The 19,023-nt window shown below is 40.6% G+C and overlaps 1 protein-coding gene across 1 annotated transcript in view; it reads left to right on the top strand.

Moving 5' to 3' along the window:
* Positions 1-2,189, top strand: part of LOC109408411 (uncharacterized) — a 41,436-nt gene extending 39,247 nt beyond the window's left edge. Inside the window, exons 3-4 of the mRNA XM_029861048.2 lie at positions 1,497-1,650; positions 1,711-2,189. Of these exons, the coding sequence (XP_029716908.1) occupies positions 1,497-1,650; positions 1,711-1,805 (249 nt within the window). The 3' untranslated portion in view covers positions 1,806-2,189. The remainder of the gene's footprint in view (positions 1-1,496; positions 1,651-1,710) is intronic.
* The last annotated feature ends 16,834 nt before the right edge of the window (positions 2,190-19,023 follow it).

The following is a 19,023-nucleotide window of genomic DNA, read 5'->3' as shown; positions in this document are numbered from 1 at the left end:
ATGGGCACGAAACATGAACCCTACGTGCAGAGGACCAACGCGCCCTTGGAGTTTTCAAACGGATGGTGTTGCGTACCATCTACGGCGGAGTGCAGATGGAAGACTTGGAGACTTGGAGAAGGTGAATAAATCACGAGCTGCATCAGCTGCTGAGTAAACCAACCATCGTCCACACCGCGAAAATCGGCAGGCTACGGTGGACGGGTCACGTCATCAGGATGTCGGATAGCAACCCGACTAAAATGGTTCTCGAGAGTCATCCGACCGGTACAAGAAGACGTGGTGCGCAGCGAGCTAGATGGGTTGATCAGGTGGAGGACGATCTGCGGACGCTTCACAGAATGCGGAACTGGAGACACAAAGCCATGAACCGAGTAGAATGAAGACGGCTACTATGTACAGCAGAGGCAACTTAGGCCTTAGCCTGATCGGTAAGGTAAGGTAAGGTTGAAGAATTAAAAAACGCGTATATAACCACCTGCACTGGTAGGGTGTCGAACCACTTGCACACCCGCGTCAATTCCCGGCACCTCACAGTAAAACAAATCAAAATACATATCACTTACCGCATATTTTCCAAGCGCACTTTCGTAGGTAATCATCTCCCGCCACTAGATCTTCAATCAATGAGCTTCAAGTTCACTGTAAAGCCGCACAATGCTCAAAACAATTATTATTTACATGCAGACGGGTGCACTTCGTCAGCTCAAAAATGAGTGCAGAAGTGATTTCCAATTTGATTTTGCTGGAACTTCGGAACTGGTGCCGAAAATTGGCACTGGACTAGGTGCAGTAAACTGGTTCAAAATCAACTTTTCGGCAGAAAATCTTCACAACAATCGCTGTTAACAACAAGTTCACGCAATATGGTATCTGATTCAGCTGGAAGAAGTGGACGAAAACAGTCGTTGCCTTGTGAATTGCACAATTTTGTTTTCCTGTAGTGCCGGGAATGGGGTCAAAAATCCTACGTCTCAGCGTGCTAAAAGACGATCTACAACAGATCCATCAATTGTGGCAGCACATGAAGCAGTTAGTTCAGAGACGTCTTGTTAACAAATTAACAAAAATCGATGTTAACAAGCACACATTCTCGAGGCATGACAAGCGAGATTGTCATTTCATTTTACCTGCTAGCAAGAAATCGCAGATGCACGATGATAACTAAGGTGGAAGTTTCCCATACATAAAAAGTTCTCGAACTAAAGCCACCGATGGGAGTGGTTTTCGGGGTAATGTGTCATCATCATCGTGCAAAAATCGGGGTAATGATTAGCTTAGCAGACTATTAGGGGTAACGACATTCTGGGATGTGTAGTAGAATCCATTCCATACGAAGACAGTTGTCAGGGTGCTCCCATATTTATATTTACTACTCAGAATGAAGGATTTTTTTATTGTGTTTTCTGTCTCATTTTTGTATTGAACTAGAACAACAAACTTCGATCTAAAACAAACAACCCATTCTAACGGCAATTTTCTCTCCACTTTTTCAGCGCATGGAAAAATTACTGCAAATATATCAAACCTGCACCATCACGTTGAAAGCGTCTGCAATCATACGAAAAGCGGTCCTTTCCGCCACGGAATACAATCAGAACAACATGGAGAAAACGGCCACGGAAATGAAACTTGTCATACTACTAACTTGTAAGGGAAAAAGAGATTCAACATTTTTTTTTCGATCTCCCCAACCATCTATCTTTTCAGTGATCTTCACCTTGGAAGCGCTTGTGGTGGCCGGAGCTTGTCGAAAAATGCGCCGTGAGAAAGAAGAACCCCTGTATTATTTCGATGTCGTCTGAATGAACCCAACGGCTGCTACGTATTCTATCAATCCTTCAAACGTAGTGGAAGTTGACTTAACGTGGTCCAGCGACTACCGTACGCTACCAAAATCCGGTGGGACTCCTTGAAATTAACCCTTTCGTCCAGACAATATATACAAATATTTACATATGAACATTTATACGACAAGAGTTTCATACCTTCCCCCGTTTTACGCGCAATATGGTAACAGAATGCTTTCCTGTCAATTTAGCGGATTTCTAATGATATTGCAGTAGGTATACGTAGTGAATCGAGTAATGTAGTACGCGTGCCGAAGCAGCTCAACCGTTTTATGCCAAACTCGATTGAAAGAACGCTTAAATTCTATACCAAAAATATAAAAATGACAACCTAAACGACTTGTCTTCGTCTGCGGAACCAATCCATCTAGATGACAAGCCCGACAAAACGGAACTAATTTATTGATCATTCTTCGCCTATGGGTCCGACGAGAAATTCGAAACCATCACGCGCGCTCTCCGATCAGGTTGTACAAACAAAACAGCCGTTCGTCCGCCGCAGTTCAATTGTGCAGTCCGGATGCTGAGAGATATCAATCGAAACCGTTTTGGAGGGTTCATAAATGGTTTGGGCATTATCTCGACTGTAATCGGAACTGCCGAGATACGAAGCGGAGATTTCGAAACCGTGTCGGAGCCTTTCTTGCCTTTTACCAGCTGGTTCAATCCGGCGCGGACACCAAACATGAATGGAATGAGCCGAAGAATGTTTGGTCTCGCTTTGGTCGAATACAATATTGATAGCAATCTGGAATTGGGCATGTGTTGTGTCTGCTGATCATCGAGCGATTGTTTTTGCACAATTCGGACATCACTCGCACGGTTGCATTCCATTGAGCCCAAAATAGACTTGTTCCATAACGATTTACTAATGATGAAGCGAAATTAACTACATTCCATAACGCAGGTCATCACTTTTACATTTTACTTTTGAGTGGACTTTTTATCTTAAGGGGCTGTCCATTAATTACGTACTTACCTTACCGATCAGGCTACGGCCGAGGTGGCCTCTGCTGTACATAGTAGCCGTCTCCCAGAGCGTTCATGATTAACAAAAATTTTAATCATGATTAATCATTGATGATTAAAATTCAAATTTTGGTGATTATTGATTACACTAGTTTACAGCATTTTTGAACTCGGTAAGCTGATGATTGTTTTTGGTGTAGAATCATGCCCTGAGTTCGAAAACGCGAAGGAAAAAAATTACAGTAGAGCGGAAATTTTTTCGACTTTCCATACAAGGTTGATGATTTGAAATCGATTTTTGTTCTATTTTTAAGCGAAGTCGCTCACTTCACACATCTTATTCTCTGCAATCAAAGCTCCGATTGAGCTGAATTTTTTACTGTAACTCACCCACATATGATATGTCAAATAAACGTTGAAAAAGAATTTTTAAATTGTTCTTTTCTCATTGAAAAAAATACATTTCTTCATAAATTTTTGGAAATTTTGCTAAAATTTAAGAAGATCGTCCCCAAAACTCGCCAATATCTCGATTTTCATCAATCTGACGCAAAACCTGCATTGAGATGATCGAATGGTATTATATTTAGCTTTTAATTTATGGAAAAAGATTTAAAATTGGTTGAACAAAATGCAAGATATTTGAATTTTATGAAATTCCATATTTTAAAAAGTTGTAAAACTCGATATTGAGCTGAAACTCAAAAACTGTTCTACTTTAAATTTTTTGAAGCACGGTTTCGAAATCAGCGCTAAATTATGCTTCAAAAATTTTGGTCGTTGACAGAAGTTCACGACTTTCGTTATATTTTGTAAACTAGTGTTATGATTAATGATTAATTTGATTTTTAGGATGATTAAAGATTATGATTAATGATTAAAATATGGTATACCTGTGATTATTGATTATGATTAATGATTAAAACTGGCTCATTGATTAAAAATCATGATTAATCATGATTAATCAATCACAAAAAACAGGAAATGATTAAAATATACTATTGTTTAACATGTTTTTGAAGTTTCAAAAGTAAAAGGTAACTCTGTCCGGGAGATTTTTGAAAAAAGAATCATAAATTAAATTATTTAGAACAGCATTTGAACCAATTCAAATTGGATCATATATATTATATGATGAATCATTTTTGGTGATGAATGATTAATGATTGATTAATACGAATGTTGTTGTTTTTCGGATAACCAACCGAAATGGTATGTTAGACATACGTAATGCCTGAAGTTCATAGGCACAATATGTGTTGAAAAATGGACAAATTGAGTGGAAAAATTGCGAAAAAATCCACGTAGTTCTGGTGGGATTTGAACCCACGTCTCCCCAAGTTCGCTAGACAGGGCGCGTTAACCAACTCCGCCACAGAACAAGGTAACAATTCTGTGAAGTAGAAAGCCAACCTGAACCCAAAGCCCACCTCACCCCACGTTCTTTCCTCGCAATTCACCATCTCCTTCGGTCCTTAGATGTCCACTTCCAACACTCTCTGAGCGTGCCTACGAACAACAGTGAGAGCAAGTTATTTTTAGTGTCGAGACTGTTTGCCTATCCACAGCACATGCTCATCCACAACTTGCGAATGAGACCGTCAGTGTGTGTCGGGCGTTCGACTCGGTCGCATGTCCCTCGCACGACCGCTATTGCGATAGAGAGACCGCCGCTCTATTTCAACACGAATGTTGTTGTTTTTCGGATAACCAACCGAAATGGTATGTTAGACATACGTAATGCCTGAAGTTCATAGGCACAATATGTGTTGAAAAATGGACAAATTGAGTGGAAAAATTGCGAAAAAATCCACGTAGTTCTGGTGGGATTTGAACCCACGTCTCCCCAAGTTCGCTAGACAGGGCGCGTTAACCAACTCCGCCACAGAACAAGGTAACAATTCTGTGAAGTAGAAAGCCAACCTGAACCCAAAGCCCACCTCACCGAGTCGAACGCCCGACACACACTGACGGTCTCATTCGCAAGTTGTGGATGAGCATGTGCTGTGGATAGGCAAACAGTCTCGACACTAAAAATAACTTGCTCTCACTGTTGTTCGTAGGCACGCTCAGAGAGTGTTGGAAGTGGACATCTAAGGACCGAAGGAGATGGTGAATTGCGAGGAAAGAACGTGGGGTGAGGTGGGCTTTGGGTTCAGGTTGGCTTTCTACTTCACAGAATTGTTACCTTGTTCTGTGGCGGAGTTGGTTAACGCGCCCTGTCTAGCGAACTTGGGGAGACGTGGGTTCAAATCCCACCAGAACTACGTGGATTTTTTCGCAATTTTTCCACTCAATTTGTCCATTTTTCAACACATATTGTGCCTATGAACTTCAGGCATTACGATTGATTAATGTTTTTTCTTATGATTATGATTACCGATTAATGATTAGATTGCAAAAACAGTGTGAATAAGATTAATGATTAATGATTAAATGAGATTTTTTTGTGATTATGATTAATGATTTTCATTAATCTTAATCATTAATCATTAATCATGATTAAATTTATGATTAATCATTAACGCTCTGCGTCTCCATTCCACTCGGTCCATGGCTGTTTGTCTCAAGTTCCGCACTCTGCGTAGGGTCCGCAGATCGTCCTCCACTTGGTCGACCCACCTAGCTCACTGCGCTACACGTCTCCTTTTACCGGTCGGATGACTCTCGAGAACCATTTTAGTCGGGTTGCTACCCGATATCCTGATGACTTGACCCGCCCACCGTAGCCTCCCGATTTTCGCGGTATGGACGATGGTTGGTTCTCTCAGCAGCTGATGCAGTTCGTGGTTCATTCGCCTTCTCCAAATCCCGTCTTCCATCTGCACTCCGCCGTAGATGGTACGCAACACCTTCCGTTCGAAAACTTCAAGGGCGCGTTGGTCCTCTGCACGTAGGGTCCATGCTTCGTTCCCCTAGAGGACTACCGGTGTAATTAACGTTTTGTAGATGGTTAACTTCGTGTTACGGCGAACTTTATTCGATCGTAGAGTTCTACGGAGTCCAAAGTAGGCACGATTTCCTGCCACAATGCGCCTCTGAATTTCTCTGCTGGTGTCGTTGTCGGCGGTCACCAATGAGCCCAAGTACACAAATTCTTCAACCGCCTCGATTTCATCACCGTCGATATAAATTCGGGGTGGCGGGCGCGTTGATTCTTCCCTGGAGCCCTTTGTCATCATGTACTTTGTCTTCGACACATTAATGACTGGTCCGATTCACCTGGCTTCACGCTTTAGTCGGATGTATGTTTCCGCCATCGTCTCAAATTTATGAGCAATAATATCAATATCATCAGCGAAACCAAGCAGCTGATCGGACTTCGTGAAAATCGTTCCACTCGTGTTTATCCCCGCTCTCCTAATTACACCCTCTAGAGCAATGTTGAACAGCAAGCACGAAAGACCATACCCTTGCCGTAACCCTCTGCGAGATTCGAAGGGACTCGAGAGTGTCCCTGATACTCGAACTACGCACATCACTCGATCCATCGTCGCCTTGATCAACCGTATCAGTTTTGAAAATACATGGAAAAAACCTCTAGCTCGTCGAGATGTCGAGATACTCATTTAGTGTCTTCAGAGAAAATATTTCTATGGACATGTTCGATATTCTGAGCGGTAGGTAATTTTTCTTGCGTTATTCGTATAAAAGTCCTATAAGTCATTTTGGCCAAATTACATTTTAGCGATATGGTGTCTTCGGCAAAGTTGTTCGGCTATTTATGGTGACTAAGTTTGCTGAAGACGTCAAATTTCCAAAGCCTACTATTTTTGAGATATTAACCGATTTATAAAATACATACCTAAAATCAAAATTTTTCAATCAAATACGTTTTTAACCCTTTGGAGCCGGACTGTTTCGCCACTGCTGCCGCAACCTCGCTGGCCTCGAACACGTTTGTTAGGGTCGGTTTCATCACCGGGGTCATATATGACCCCTCCGGCTCCAAAGGGTTAAACAAACTCAATGTCCGTTTTCGAGTTATAATAATGAAAAATACTAAAATAAACAAATATCGAGGAAATTAGTTGGAAAAAATAAAATATGCATTGATTTTATATAGAAAGTTTCCGAAAATCACGCAAAATGTATATAGGACGCTCTTGCAGTCGGGCAAGTTCGGGCAAGTTTTTTCATCGGCAATAACCTAAAAAATACATTAGCTTCCATGTAAAAAAATTTCACAGACATGATATTTAATGATTTTTTCTAAATTGGGTGTGAAGTTTACTAATTTTGGATAAATTAGTACAACTAGTATGCTCATAAAATACTACGTTTTAAGATGCCAAGTGAACCATGAAAAGTATAGATGCATTTCAGTCACAGGCTTAGTTGTTTCTAATCTCCAAACAAATTGTAAAACACAAAAATTTCCCAAACGCCAATGAAAGCATGCTTTGGTTTTATCATTCGTCAACGCGTTATACAGTCACACATCATGAATATTTTTTTTATTGTATGATTATTATCTTATTTGATAGAGATATTTAAAAAAATGTGGAGAATTATAAGCATAAATAAATGAATTCACTGATCTAAAAACTCAAAAGCAAGTGAGTGAAAAAATGTAGAAAAGCTTTTCAATTATTTTAACGTAGTCGTACATACTAAATATTTAAATATTTTGCGTACTAAGCAACATTAATAACAATTTATCAGAAATATACCAGTAAACAACTATTCTTTGTTATTTGATTCCTCTATTATTATGCTGTCTTTCAAATTAGTGGCCATGACAGGAAGCAAACATATCTTTACAAAATCTGGATGTGTTGTTAAACAGTCGTTGAATCATCACGCAAATACAACATTACATGTGAATAAATCATTAACGAATGATAAAATCAAAGCATGCTTTAATTGGCGGCATTTGGGACATTTTTGTGTTTTACAGTTTGTTTGGAGATTAGGAACAACTAAATCTATGACTAGATTGTATCTATACTTTTCATGGTTCACTTGGCATCTTAAAACGTAGTATTTTATAAACATAAATTTTGTACTAATTTACCCAAAACAGTAAACTTTGAACTCAATTTAAAAAAACCCTAATTAATCCACCTAGCGGTGATGGTGCCTTTCTCGTGCTTCAAAATATCCTTTCAACAAAACTCGAGCGACATGTTGATGACATTGACATAAATACAAAATGAAAACTGCTTGCTAAATCTACTCAATATGGATACATTTTATATTAGCATAACATCTAATATTCAGAAAATATAAGACAACGATCCAAAACTCAAACCAAACAAGTGTCATGGAGGCGCAAAATTTTGAAACGTCATTTTAGATTTTCCGGTCATCATTTTATGACTCCGGATATCAACCCCAACTAAACTTACCGCCATCTTGAACATTGAGACACCATCTTGGATGTTCTGGTATTCATTTTTGGACTCTGCACCTAAAATTACATAAAATAGTCGCCGTATTGAATTTTGGCATGTCGTTTATGATTTTCTGGTTACCAGTTTTGGACGAAGACCGGCATTCTTCCCCATTCAAACTATAGTCATATTGCAGACCTTGTGAAACAGTGCACAGCTTGGGTTTTCTGATTACAAATTTTGGTTTCTGGACATATTTTCATACAAAATATGACCATAATGCAAGAATTAAAAATCCTATAAAATAGGCACTAACTTGAATACTGGGCCATTATCTTGGACTTTGGACCGCTATCTTGGATACTCTGGTGGACTCCGAACATATTTCCCATACCAAATACACTTATTTTACATAGTTTTAGAGCTCAAAACTCCTTCCATCTTCTGTTGGCGCGATCAAATTCTTATTTTTCCATTCAACGTTGACCCATCCTGCTATAAATTTACACCTTAGCAATCTGAAATAGTATGATTTGATGAGATCGCTTTAGTTTTGTCTATATTTTGTTCTCATATATGAGAACTTAGACCTATTCGCTACTGTTCATACCTAATGTTTATTATATTAGGCCATTAAACAAAGCCACGATTTAATTTTTCACATAAACGTTGGTTCTGCTACACAACAGCTAGTCTCTAATGTGATCTAAGGCCATTTTCTTGCTAACCGTTCATTAGATTATCAAAAAATCTGCGATCTGATGTGTCGTATGCATGGGTTTGGTTCATTTTTATATTTGGTAATTTCCGGTGGGATAGCCGGATCTGATTCCATGAGTCATGGACCATGACACTACCGGTTGTCCCAATTATGGTCTGAGAATATTTTATTGCTATTTATTCGCCTTTACCTAATCACCGCGATTTGATATATCGCATGAATGGGTTTGCTTCACTTTTACTTCTAACCACTTTCGAAGCCACAGCTGAACCCGCAACACTATCAGGAATCTAATGTGGTATGACCCTATTTTTCCATCAGGTTGTCGATAAGTCGTGATCAGTCTTGTTAGAGATCACAGTCATTTGAACCTTTTCGTCGATATTCGGCCTCCTTTGTCTCCGACATTCGCAACACATGCAATCAAACTACCGTTCGAAACAAAAATGTCAAACGAATGCACTTCACCACGATAGCGGCTTCGGGAGACGGTTCGGCTTTTGTTATTCCTGTCTTCTTCCATAATAAGAGCTATGTTCTGTGTGTCACATTCAATGTAACATGCAATAATAAACTAATATTAACATTCTTAATCGGAATTGGCTGAAAATCTATGCGTACAGTATGCGGCAGGAAAAAATGCGAAAGTGTTTTTCAACTTCAAACCTCATTTTCGTCCATTTGAAATTAACCAATCTATGTTTCAACGTTCCATGATCTATAATAGGCTAGTTTTCTGAAAAGTTAATTAAAAAATTTCCCATTTTGGTCACTAACCTTTACAGGGCGGCGCCTGAAGATGAAGACAACCAGAATTTTCAAACCGCAGAAAATCGCACAGGTCGCTAAATTTCGCATCTGACAAAGCAAAATTGTTGATTTTCTCTACAATATCATCAAATACAGGGTGACTGGTAATTCGTGTTACACCCGAAAGGAGGTGAAAGTAGACCATATTTGCAGCAAAAAATTGTTCTACAGGTAGGGTCGGAAATCACTGCTAAGTGAGTTATTCAAAAATTAGTGTTATTAATCTACCCCATCTTTAAACATCTCTAACTCAGAAACTATGAACCGTATAATTAATCTTAGCGCATGGATAGAAAGCCTAAAGCTTTGTCTTTTAATGCTCTTTGGACAGGTAATTGATAAAAAGTCATTTAAGTGCAGAAATTTTGACTTTTATGTAAAAAGTGCCTAAAAATGTACCCCCTTTTCACCTTTTTTGATAGTTTACTCGTGAAAAACGTGATAAATGTGAGAAATGTTCTTCTACAAAACATTCATTTTTTGATACGCTACCAAACTGTCCTTTGGTGCAACATTGTATCTTTCATAGTTTTGTCACAATCTTGAATTCAAAATTTTGTGAAATAAATCAATGTTTTTATTGCAATACTGTCTGGCAACCCTACACGTTTGCTTGCTGTTGGTCGTCGTGCGCATGGCAACGAAGTCCAGCGTCGCGGCGGCGGTCATCGTTTGACAGAGCCAACAGTGAAAGGCAAATTGCGCGCAATGTTTATGAATCAATCTCAAGGCATCCTTTTCTTTGGGTGAAGATTCAATTCGCCTAGATGCCATACACCCAAACCTAGACCCAAACCCACTCACTGGTGGAATTTAGCGAGATCATACCACTGGGTGGCACCGTTTTGAGGGATATTCAAACCTACGGGCTGAGACTGGGTCCGGGCCGGGGCCGCGGCCGAGACTCGATAGGGCTTTTGTCGCTTCGTTCTCACTGCACACAATGCTCACCGGGCTATAGCGCCTGCGCACCAGCAATTTATGTTGCGAGAACGCACGCACAGTATGAAGTGGTTGTCATTTATTTTTGTTTTTGTTTCTGCGCACTTTCTGTGTTTGATGTACATTCATCCAGAACTTTCTTTTGTTATTTCTACAGGAATCTGGGATTCCTCCAGCTTTTTTTATGATTTCCCTTGGAGTGCTTTCTGGGACTCTCCCGTAGTTCTTTCTGGAAAACCTCTAATGAGATTCTTCTAGGAGTCCTTCCTGGTATTTCTCCAGCTACTCCGTCTGGGTTTTTGCCCTTGAGTTCTACTAAAATTTCTTCTGGGATACTTTCAAGAACTGGTTTAGAATTTTTCTCCAGAAATTCCTCCAGGAGTAGCTTCCCACAGTTTATTTATTTTCAGTTCAACGGGAAGCCCTCCTGAAGTTCCTGAGAGTGAGTCCAGGAGCTCCCCAGGCATTCCTCCAGGGCAACCCCAAAAAATACCAAGGGAATTTCTTTAGAATTAGCCCAAGAATTCCTCCAGCATTTGTAGTAGAATCACCCTAGGATTTTACTGGGAATTTCTCCATTATAACTCTGGAAATTAATTCAGGAGTTCTCCAGCAATAATGCATGCTTCTCTTCAGGATTTTTCCCGAAAATTATTGAAGGACTCATGGGATTTCTTCAGAAATTCCTGCATTAATACCACCAGGACTTCCTCAAGGGATTCCTCCACGATGTCAACTAAAAATTCTTCCAGTAGTTCTTCCAGGAATAACTCCAGAAATTCATCTCGAAATTCCTCCAGGAATTTCTCTTCAGGAATTGTGGAAGGGATTTCACAAGACAATTTTTCAATAAATTGCTCCAAGACTTTCTTTAAGAATTCCCGCAAGGATTTATCTAGGGATTCCTCTGACGATTCCTCTAGATTTTTTTCCACGGTGTCCCCCAAGAATTCTTCCAGTTATTCCTCCATGAGTTCCTGCAGGAATTCATCCCACAATTCTACCAGGAAATCCTGCAGGGATTCCTCCAGGAATCCAACCATAAATTCCTCCTGTAATTGCTGCAAGAGATTCTCTAGAGGTTCCTCCAAAGATTCCTCTAGAATTCCTTCCAGAATTTCTCCCAGGAAATCATCAAGAAATTCCTCTAGAAATTCCTTCAGTAATTCCTCCAGAAATTCCTTCAGTAATTCCTCACAGAGTTCCTCTAGGCAGCATCCATTTATTACGTAACGCTAACATCGAGATTTTTATACCCGCCCCCCTCCCCCCTCCGTAACGCTTTTTTGTATGAAAACCCACAATTTTTGTATGGACCGTAACGCTCGTCCATACTAGAGCGTTACGTAATTTGTGGACGGTGCCCTAGGAATTTCTACAGGGATTCCTTCAAAAATTTCTCCAGAAAGTACTCCAGGCATTTCTCTAAGAATTACTTCTTGAATTGCTCCATAAATTATTCCAGGAATTCCTCCAGAAACTACTTCAGGTACTACTCCAGGAGTTCCTCCAAGAATTCCACCGGAAATTCCTCAAGGAATACCTTCAGAAATTCCATCAGGCAAGTCTTCTTGGAAATACTCCAGGCATAACTCCAAGAATTTCTCCGTGAGTTACTCCAGGTATTCATACAGGATTCTTACAGATGTTTATCCAGGAACTACTGCAAGATGTCCTCCATTTTTTTTCCAGGAATTCCTCCAGTGATTCCTTCATAAATTTCTCCAGTAAATGCTCCAGAAAATTCTTTAGAGATTCCTTCAGAATTCCTTCCTGTATTTCCTCCAGGAAATCGTCCAGAAATTTCGCCAGTGATTCCTTTAATAAATCTTCTATGGATTCCTCCAAGAGTTCGTACAGAATCTCCTCCAGAAATCCCTCCAGACATTCCTCCAGAAAACACTCCAGGAATTCCTCTAAGAATTTCGCCAGTGATTTCTTTCGTCCAGAAATTTCGCCAGTGATTCCTTTGATAAATCTTCTAGGGATTACCCCAGAAATTCCTTCAGGCATTCCTCCGGGAATTCCTACAAAAAATACTCCAGGAATTCCTCCAGGAATTTCACCAGGAATTACTCCAGGAATTCATCCACGAACTTTTCCAGAAATTCCTCCAGGAATTCCTCCGAAAATTCCTCCAAGAATTCTTTCAGGAATTTTTCCATAAAGTCTTCCAGGATATACTCCATGAATTACTCCAAGAATTGCTTCAGGAATAACTCGAGGAATTCCTCCAAAAATTCCTCCAAGAATTCCTTCAGGAAGTCTTCCATAAAGTCTTCCAGGAAATACTCCATTAATTACTCCAAGAATTACTTCAGGTATAACTCTAGGAATTCCTCCACGAATTGCTTCAGAAATGATTCCAGAGATTCCTACGGGAATTCTTCCAGGAACTACTTCAGGCTGTCCTCAAAAGAATGCTCCAGGAATTCTACAAGGAAATACTTACGGGATTCCTCCCAGAATTCCTGATAAAAATACCTCAACGAAATGCTTCAAGAATTTCTTCAGAAAATCCTTAAAGAGCTCCTCCAGAAGTGCCTCCAGCCAATCTTTTAGGAATTCCTTCACGATTTTTTTCAGGAACTTCTCCAGATATTGCTTAGGAATATCTCCAGGAATTCGTCTTGAAGAACTATTCCAGAACGTACTCCAGGAGTTACTCCAGGATTTCCTCAAGAAATGTCTCTAGAACTTCCTTCAAGAATTCCTTCGGTTAACTTTCCAGGAATTTCTCCCGGAATTATCTCAGGTACAGTATTCCTTAAAGAGTTACTACAGGGATTCCAGGAATAGCTCCAGAAACTCCGTTAGAATTTACTCCAAGGATTCCTCCAGGAATCACTCCAGTAATTCCTCAAGGTAGGATGTCATCCAGGAATTTCTGTAGGAATTCTTGGAAAAATTTTTGAACGGATTCTTGATTGAAATCTTGAAAGAATTCTTGGGGGATTTCCCGTAGCAGTTTCTGGAATAATTTCTGGAGGATTTTCAGGGAGAATTCTGGAGTGATTTTTGGGGAAGATCCTGTAGGAATTTCTGGAGGATGTCCTGGGAGAAATCCTAGAAAAGTTTATTTAGGAATTCCTCCCATACTTCCGCCAAGAATTGCTTCAAGAATCCCTCTATGAATTTCTCCAAAAATCCCTCGAACAGTTCTTCCTGGAATTTTTTAAGAAATTTATTCAGGAATTATTTTACAAACTCCTCCAGGAATTCCTTCACAAATTCCTCCAGTAATTCCTTCAAAAATTCCTCCAAGGATCACTGGCGAAATTCTTAGAGGAATTCCTGGAGTGTTTTCTGGAGGAATGTCTGGAGGGATTTCTGGAGGAGATTCTGTACGAACTCTTGGAGGAATCCATAGAAGATTTATTAAAGGAATCACTGGCGAAATTTCTGGACGATTTCCTGGAGGAAATACAGGAAGGAATTCTGAAGGAATCTCTAAAGAATTTTCTGGAGCATTTACTGGAGAAATTTATGAAGGAATCACTGGAGGAATTCCTGGAAAAAAAATGGAGGACATCTTGCAGTAGTTCCTGGATAAACATCTGTAAGAATCCTGTATGAATACCTGGAGTAACTCACGGAGAAATTCTTGGAGTTATGCCTGGAGTATTTCCAAGAAGACTTGCCTGATGGAATTTCTGAAGGTATTCCTTGAGGAATTTCCGGTGGAATTCTTGGAGGAACTCCTGGAGTAGTACCTGAAGTAGTTTCTGGAGGAATTCCTGGAATAATTTATGGAGCAATTCAAGAAGTAATTCTTAGAGAAATGCCTGGAGTACTTTCTGGAGAAATTTTTGAAGGAATCCCTGTAGAAATTCCTAGGGCACCGTCCACAAATTACGTAACGCTCTAGTATGGACGAGCGTTACGGTCCATACAAAAATTGTGGGTTTTCATACAAAAAAGCGTTACGGAGGGGGGAGGGGGGCGGGTATAAAAATCTCGATGTTAGCGTTACGTAATAAATGGATGCTGCCTAGAGGAACTCTGTGAGGAATTACTGAAGGAATTTCTGGAGGAATTACTGAAGGAATTTCTAGAGGAATTTCTTGATGATTTCCTGGGAGAAATTCTGGAAGGAATTCTAGAGGAATCTTTGGAGGAACCTCTAGAGAATCTCTTGCAGCAATTACAGGAGGAATTTATGGTTGGATTCCTGGAGGAATCCCTGCAGGATTTCCTGGTAGAATTGTGGGATGAATTCCTGCAGGAACTCATGGAGGAATAACTAGAAGAATTCTTGGGGGACACCGTGGAAAAAAATCTAGAGGAATCGTCAGAGGAATCCCTAGATAAATCCTTGCGGGAATTCTTAAAGAAAGTCTTGGAGCAATTTATTGAAAAATTGTCTTGTGAAATCCCTTCCACAATTCCTGAAGAGAAATTCCTGGAGGAATTTCGAGATGAATTTCTGGAGTTATTCCTGGAAGAACTACTGGAAGAATTTTTAGTTGACATCGTGGAGGAATCCCTTGAGGAAGTCCTGGTGGTATTAATGCAGGAATTTCCGAAGAAATCCCATGAGTCCTTCAATAATTTTCGGGAAAAATCCTGAAGAGAAGCATGCATTATTGCTGGAGAACTCCTGAATTAATTTCCAGAGTTATAATGGAGAAATTCCCAGTAAAATCCTAGGGTGATTCTACTACAAATGCTGGAGGAATTCTTGGGCTAATTCTAAAGAAATTCCCTTGGTATTTTTTGGGGTTGCCCTGGAGGAATGCCTGGGGAGCTCCTGGACTCACTCTCAGGAACTTCAGGAGGGCTTCCCGTTGAACTGAAAATAAATAAACTGTGGGAAGCTACTCCTGGAGGAATTTCTGGAGAAAAATTCTAAACCAGTTCTTGAAAGTATCCCAGAAGAAATTTTAGTAGAACTCAAGGGCAAAAACCCAGACGGAGTAGCTGGAGAAATACCAGGAAGGACTCCTAGAAGAATCTCATTAGAGGTTTTCCAGAAAGAACTACGGGAGAGTCCCAGAAAGCACTCCAAGGGAAATCATAAAAAAAGCTGGAGGAATCCCAGATTCCTGTAGAAATAACAAAAGAAAGTTCTGGATGAATGTACATCAAACACAGAAAGTGCGCAGAAACAAAAACAAAAATAAATGACAACCACTTCATACTGTGCGTGCGTTCTCGCAACATAAATTGCTGGTGCGCAGGCGCTATAGCCCGGTGAGCATTGTGTGCAGTGAGAACGAAGCGACAAAAGCCCTATCGAGTCTCGGCCGCGGCCCCGGCCCGGACCCAGTCTCAGCCCGTAGGTTTGAATATCCCTCAAAACGGTGCCACCCAGTGGTATGATCTCGCTAAATTCCACCAGTGAGTGGGTTTGGGTCTAGGTTTGGGTGTATGGCATCTAGGCGAATTGAATCTTCACCCAAAGAAAAGGATGCCTTGAGATTGATTCATAAACATTGCGCGCAATTTGCCTTTCACTGTTGGCTCTGTCAAACGATGACCGCCGCCGCGACGCTGGACTTCGTTGCCATGCGCACGACGACCAACAGCAAGCAAACGTGTAGGGTTGCCAGACAGTATTGCAATAAAAACATTGATTTATTTCACAAAATTTTGAATTCAAGATTGTGACAAAACTATGAAAGATACAATGTTGCACCAAAGGACAGTTTGGTAGCGTATCAAAAAATGAATGTTTTGTAGAAGAACATTTCTCACATTTATCACGTTTTTCACGAGTAAACTATCAAAAAAGGTGAAAAGGGGGTACATTTTTAGGCAATTTTTACATAAAAGTCAAAATTTCTGCACTTAAATGACTTTTTATCAATTACCTGTCCAAAGAGCATTAAAAGACAAAGCTTTAGGCTTTCTATCCATGCGCTAAGATTAATTATACGGTTCATAGTTTCTGAGTTAGAGATGTTTAAAGATGGGGTAGATTAATAACACTAATTTTTGAATAACTCACTTAGCAGTGATTTCCGACCCTACCTGTAGAACAATTTTTTGCTGCAAATATGGTCTACTTTCACCTCCTTTCGGGTGTAACACGAATTACCAGTCACCCTGTATATGTACTTATTTGATCTGGTATGTGAAACTACATGGCTCTGGATCAGTGTGGTCTGGTTGTTCATCGAATTTGAGCTAATTTTGTTACTGTTATAGTCATTTTGTTTAATGACCATTAGGCGCGCAGTTTATTGATATCCGCTTATTAGGCCTACATTATCACATGTTAAACATCAAATATGTTCATTTTTATTTTTCAGTGCTAGAATATAGACACTGACTGATACACTGTCATGAAAAAATAGTCATATATATCCCATATCTAGCGTGTAATAGTGCCTTGAACTTTTCGCATTTTTTCCTGCCGCACCCTGTAAAGCTAGAATTACACACATGTCATCGTGTCAGATGACATTGATTTGACCCTTTCTTATGTTTATTGATCTTCGTTCTACTGCTCGTGTTGTGTGTAGGTAAGAGGTAACGATAGCGCACGAATGTAACAAAGCCGACTGACACCCGACTGCGGCAACGAAATGAAGGCAGTAAAAAGTGTCGAATGTTTACAAGACTGGTCGTAATTTGATGTACGGCATCCATGGGTTTGGTTAAAATTTACATTTTACTACCCGGATCTGATTCCGGGTAACTACCGGCTGAACCAAATATGATCTAACATTATTGTCTTAACTGCTCATCGGTTTACCAAAAACGCTGAAAATTGAAGGTGTCACATCCAGGGTTTGACAATTTCGACGGGACTATCGGAACCAATTCCGGAACACTACCAGTTGTCTTTAGTGTGACGTTAGGCTATTTTCTAGCTAACTGTTCAACAGGTTATCGCAAAAGCCACGATTTGATGTGTCACATGCCTGGATTTGGTTTACTTTTACATTTGGCCTCTTCCGGCCACTCAAAACCGATTCCGAAACACTTGCTGGCCGTTCATTAGGTAATCTAAAAAGCCGCTATTTGATGTGACGCATGTACGGGTTTGTTTCTCTTTCAGATTTAACCACTTCGGCGGGAATCCCCGGAACGGGTTCCGGAACACTACTGGTTCAGATATGGTCTAGATGGTTTTCCTGCTCATTGTCCATGAGGCCATCTAAAATGCCGTGGTTTGTTGTGTCGCATGTATGGGTTTGGTTCAATTGTATATTTTGCCACTTCCAGTGGGACGCCTAGAACCGGTTTCGGAACACTACCGGTTCAGATATGATCTGAGACTATTTTCCTGCTTACCGCTCATCAGATTATCGAAAATGTCGTGGTTTGATGTAACGCATGCATGGGTTTGGTTCACTTGTATGTTTGGCCACTTCCAGTGGGACGACTAGAACCGGTTCCGGAACACTACCGGTTCAGATATGGTCTGAGATGATTTTCCTGCTCATTATCCATCGGGTCATCGAAAATGCCGTGGTTTGATGTGCCGCATGCATGGGTTTGGTTCAATTGTATATTTGGCCACTTCCAGCGGGACGACTAGAACCGGTTCCGGAACACTACCGGTTCAGATATGGTCTGAGATGGTTTTCCTACTCATTGTCCATCAGTTCATCGAAAATGCCGTGGTTTGATGTGTCGCATGCATGGGTTTGGTTCAATTATATTTTTGACCACTTCCAGTGGAACGCCTAGAACCGGTTCCGGAACACTACCGGTTCAGATATGGTCTGAGATGATTTTCCTGCTCATTGTCCAACAGGTCATCTAAAATGCCGAGGTTTGATGTGCCACATGCATGGGTTTGGTTCAATTGTATATTTTGCCACTTCCAGCGGGACGCCCAGAACCGGTTCGGGAACACTACCGGTTCAGATATGGTTTGAGACTATTTCCCTACTTACCGCTCATCAGGTTATCGAAAATGCCGTGGTTTGATGTGTCTCATGCATGGGTTTGGTTCACTTTGATATTTGCCACTTCCGGGGGGACACCCGGAACCGGTTCCGGAACACTACCGGTTCAGATATGGTCTTAGACTATTTTTCTGCTTACCGCTCATCAGGTTATCGAAAATGCCGTGGTTTGATGTGTCGCATGCATAGGTTTGATGCATTTTCATATCTGGTCCCTTCCTGGGGTACCGTTCCGGAACACCTAAATGGCCATATCTCCGGAATGGCTGAACCGATCCGAACCATTTTCAATAGGAAACAATGGGACCAGATTCCGCGTCGAATGAACCGTCGGTCATTGAAATCGGATGAGGTTTACTGCCAAAAAGTGATGTGAGTTTTTTTGTACACACACATACAGACACACACACACACGCACACACATACACACACACATACACACACACAGACATCACCTCAATTCGTCGAGCTGAGTCGATTGGTGTATGTGATTTGACCCTCCGGGCCTTCTATCAAAAAGTCATTTTGGAGTG

Source organism: Aedes albopictus, chromosome 3 (assembly GCF_035046485.1).
Source record: "Aedes albopictus strain Foshan chromosome 3, AalbF5, whole genome shotgun sequence".
Classification (NCBI taxonomy): Eukaryota; Metazoa; Arthropoda; class Insecta; order Diptera; family Culicidae; genus Aedes; species Aedes albopictus.
Note: the sequence above shows the minus strand (reverse complement) of the source record. Positions and strands in the feature narration are given on the sequence as shown.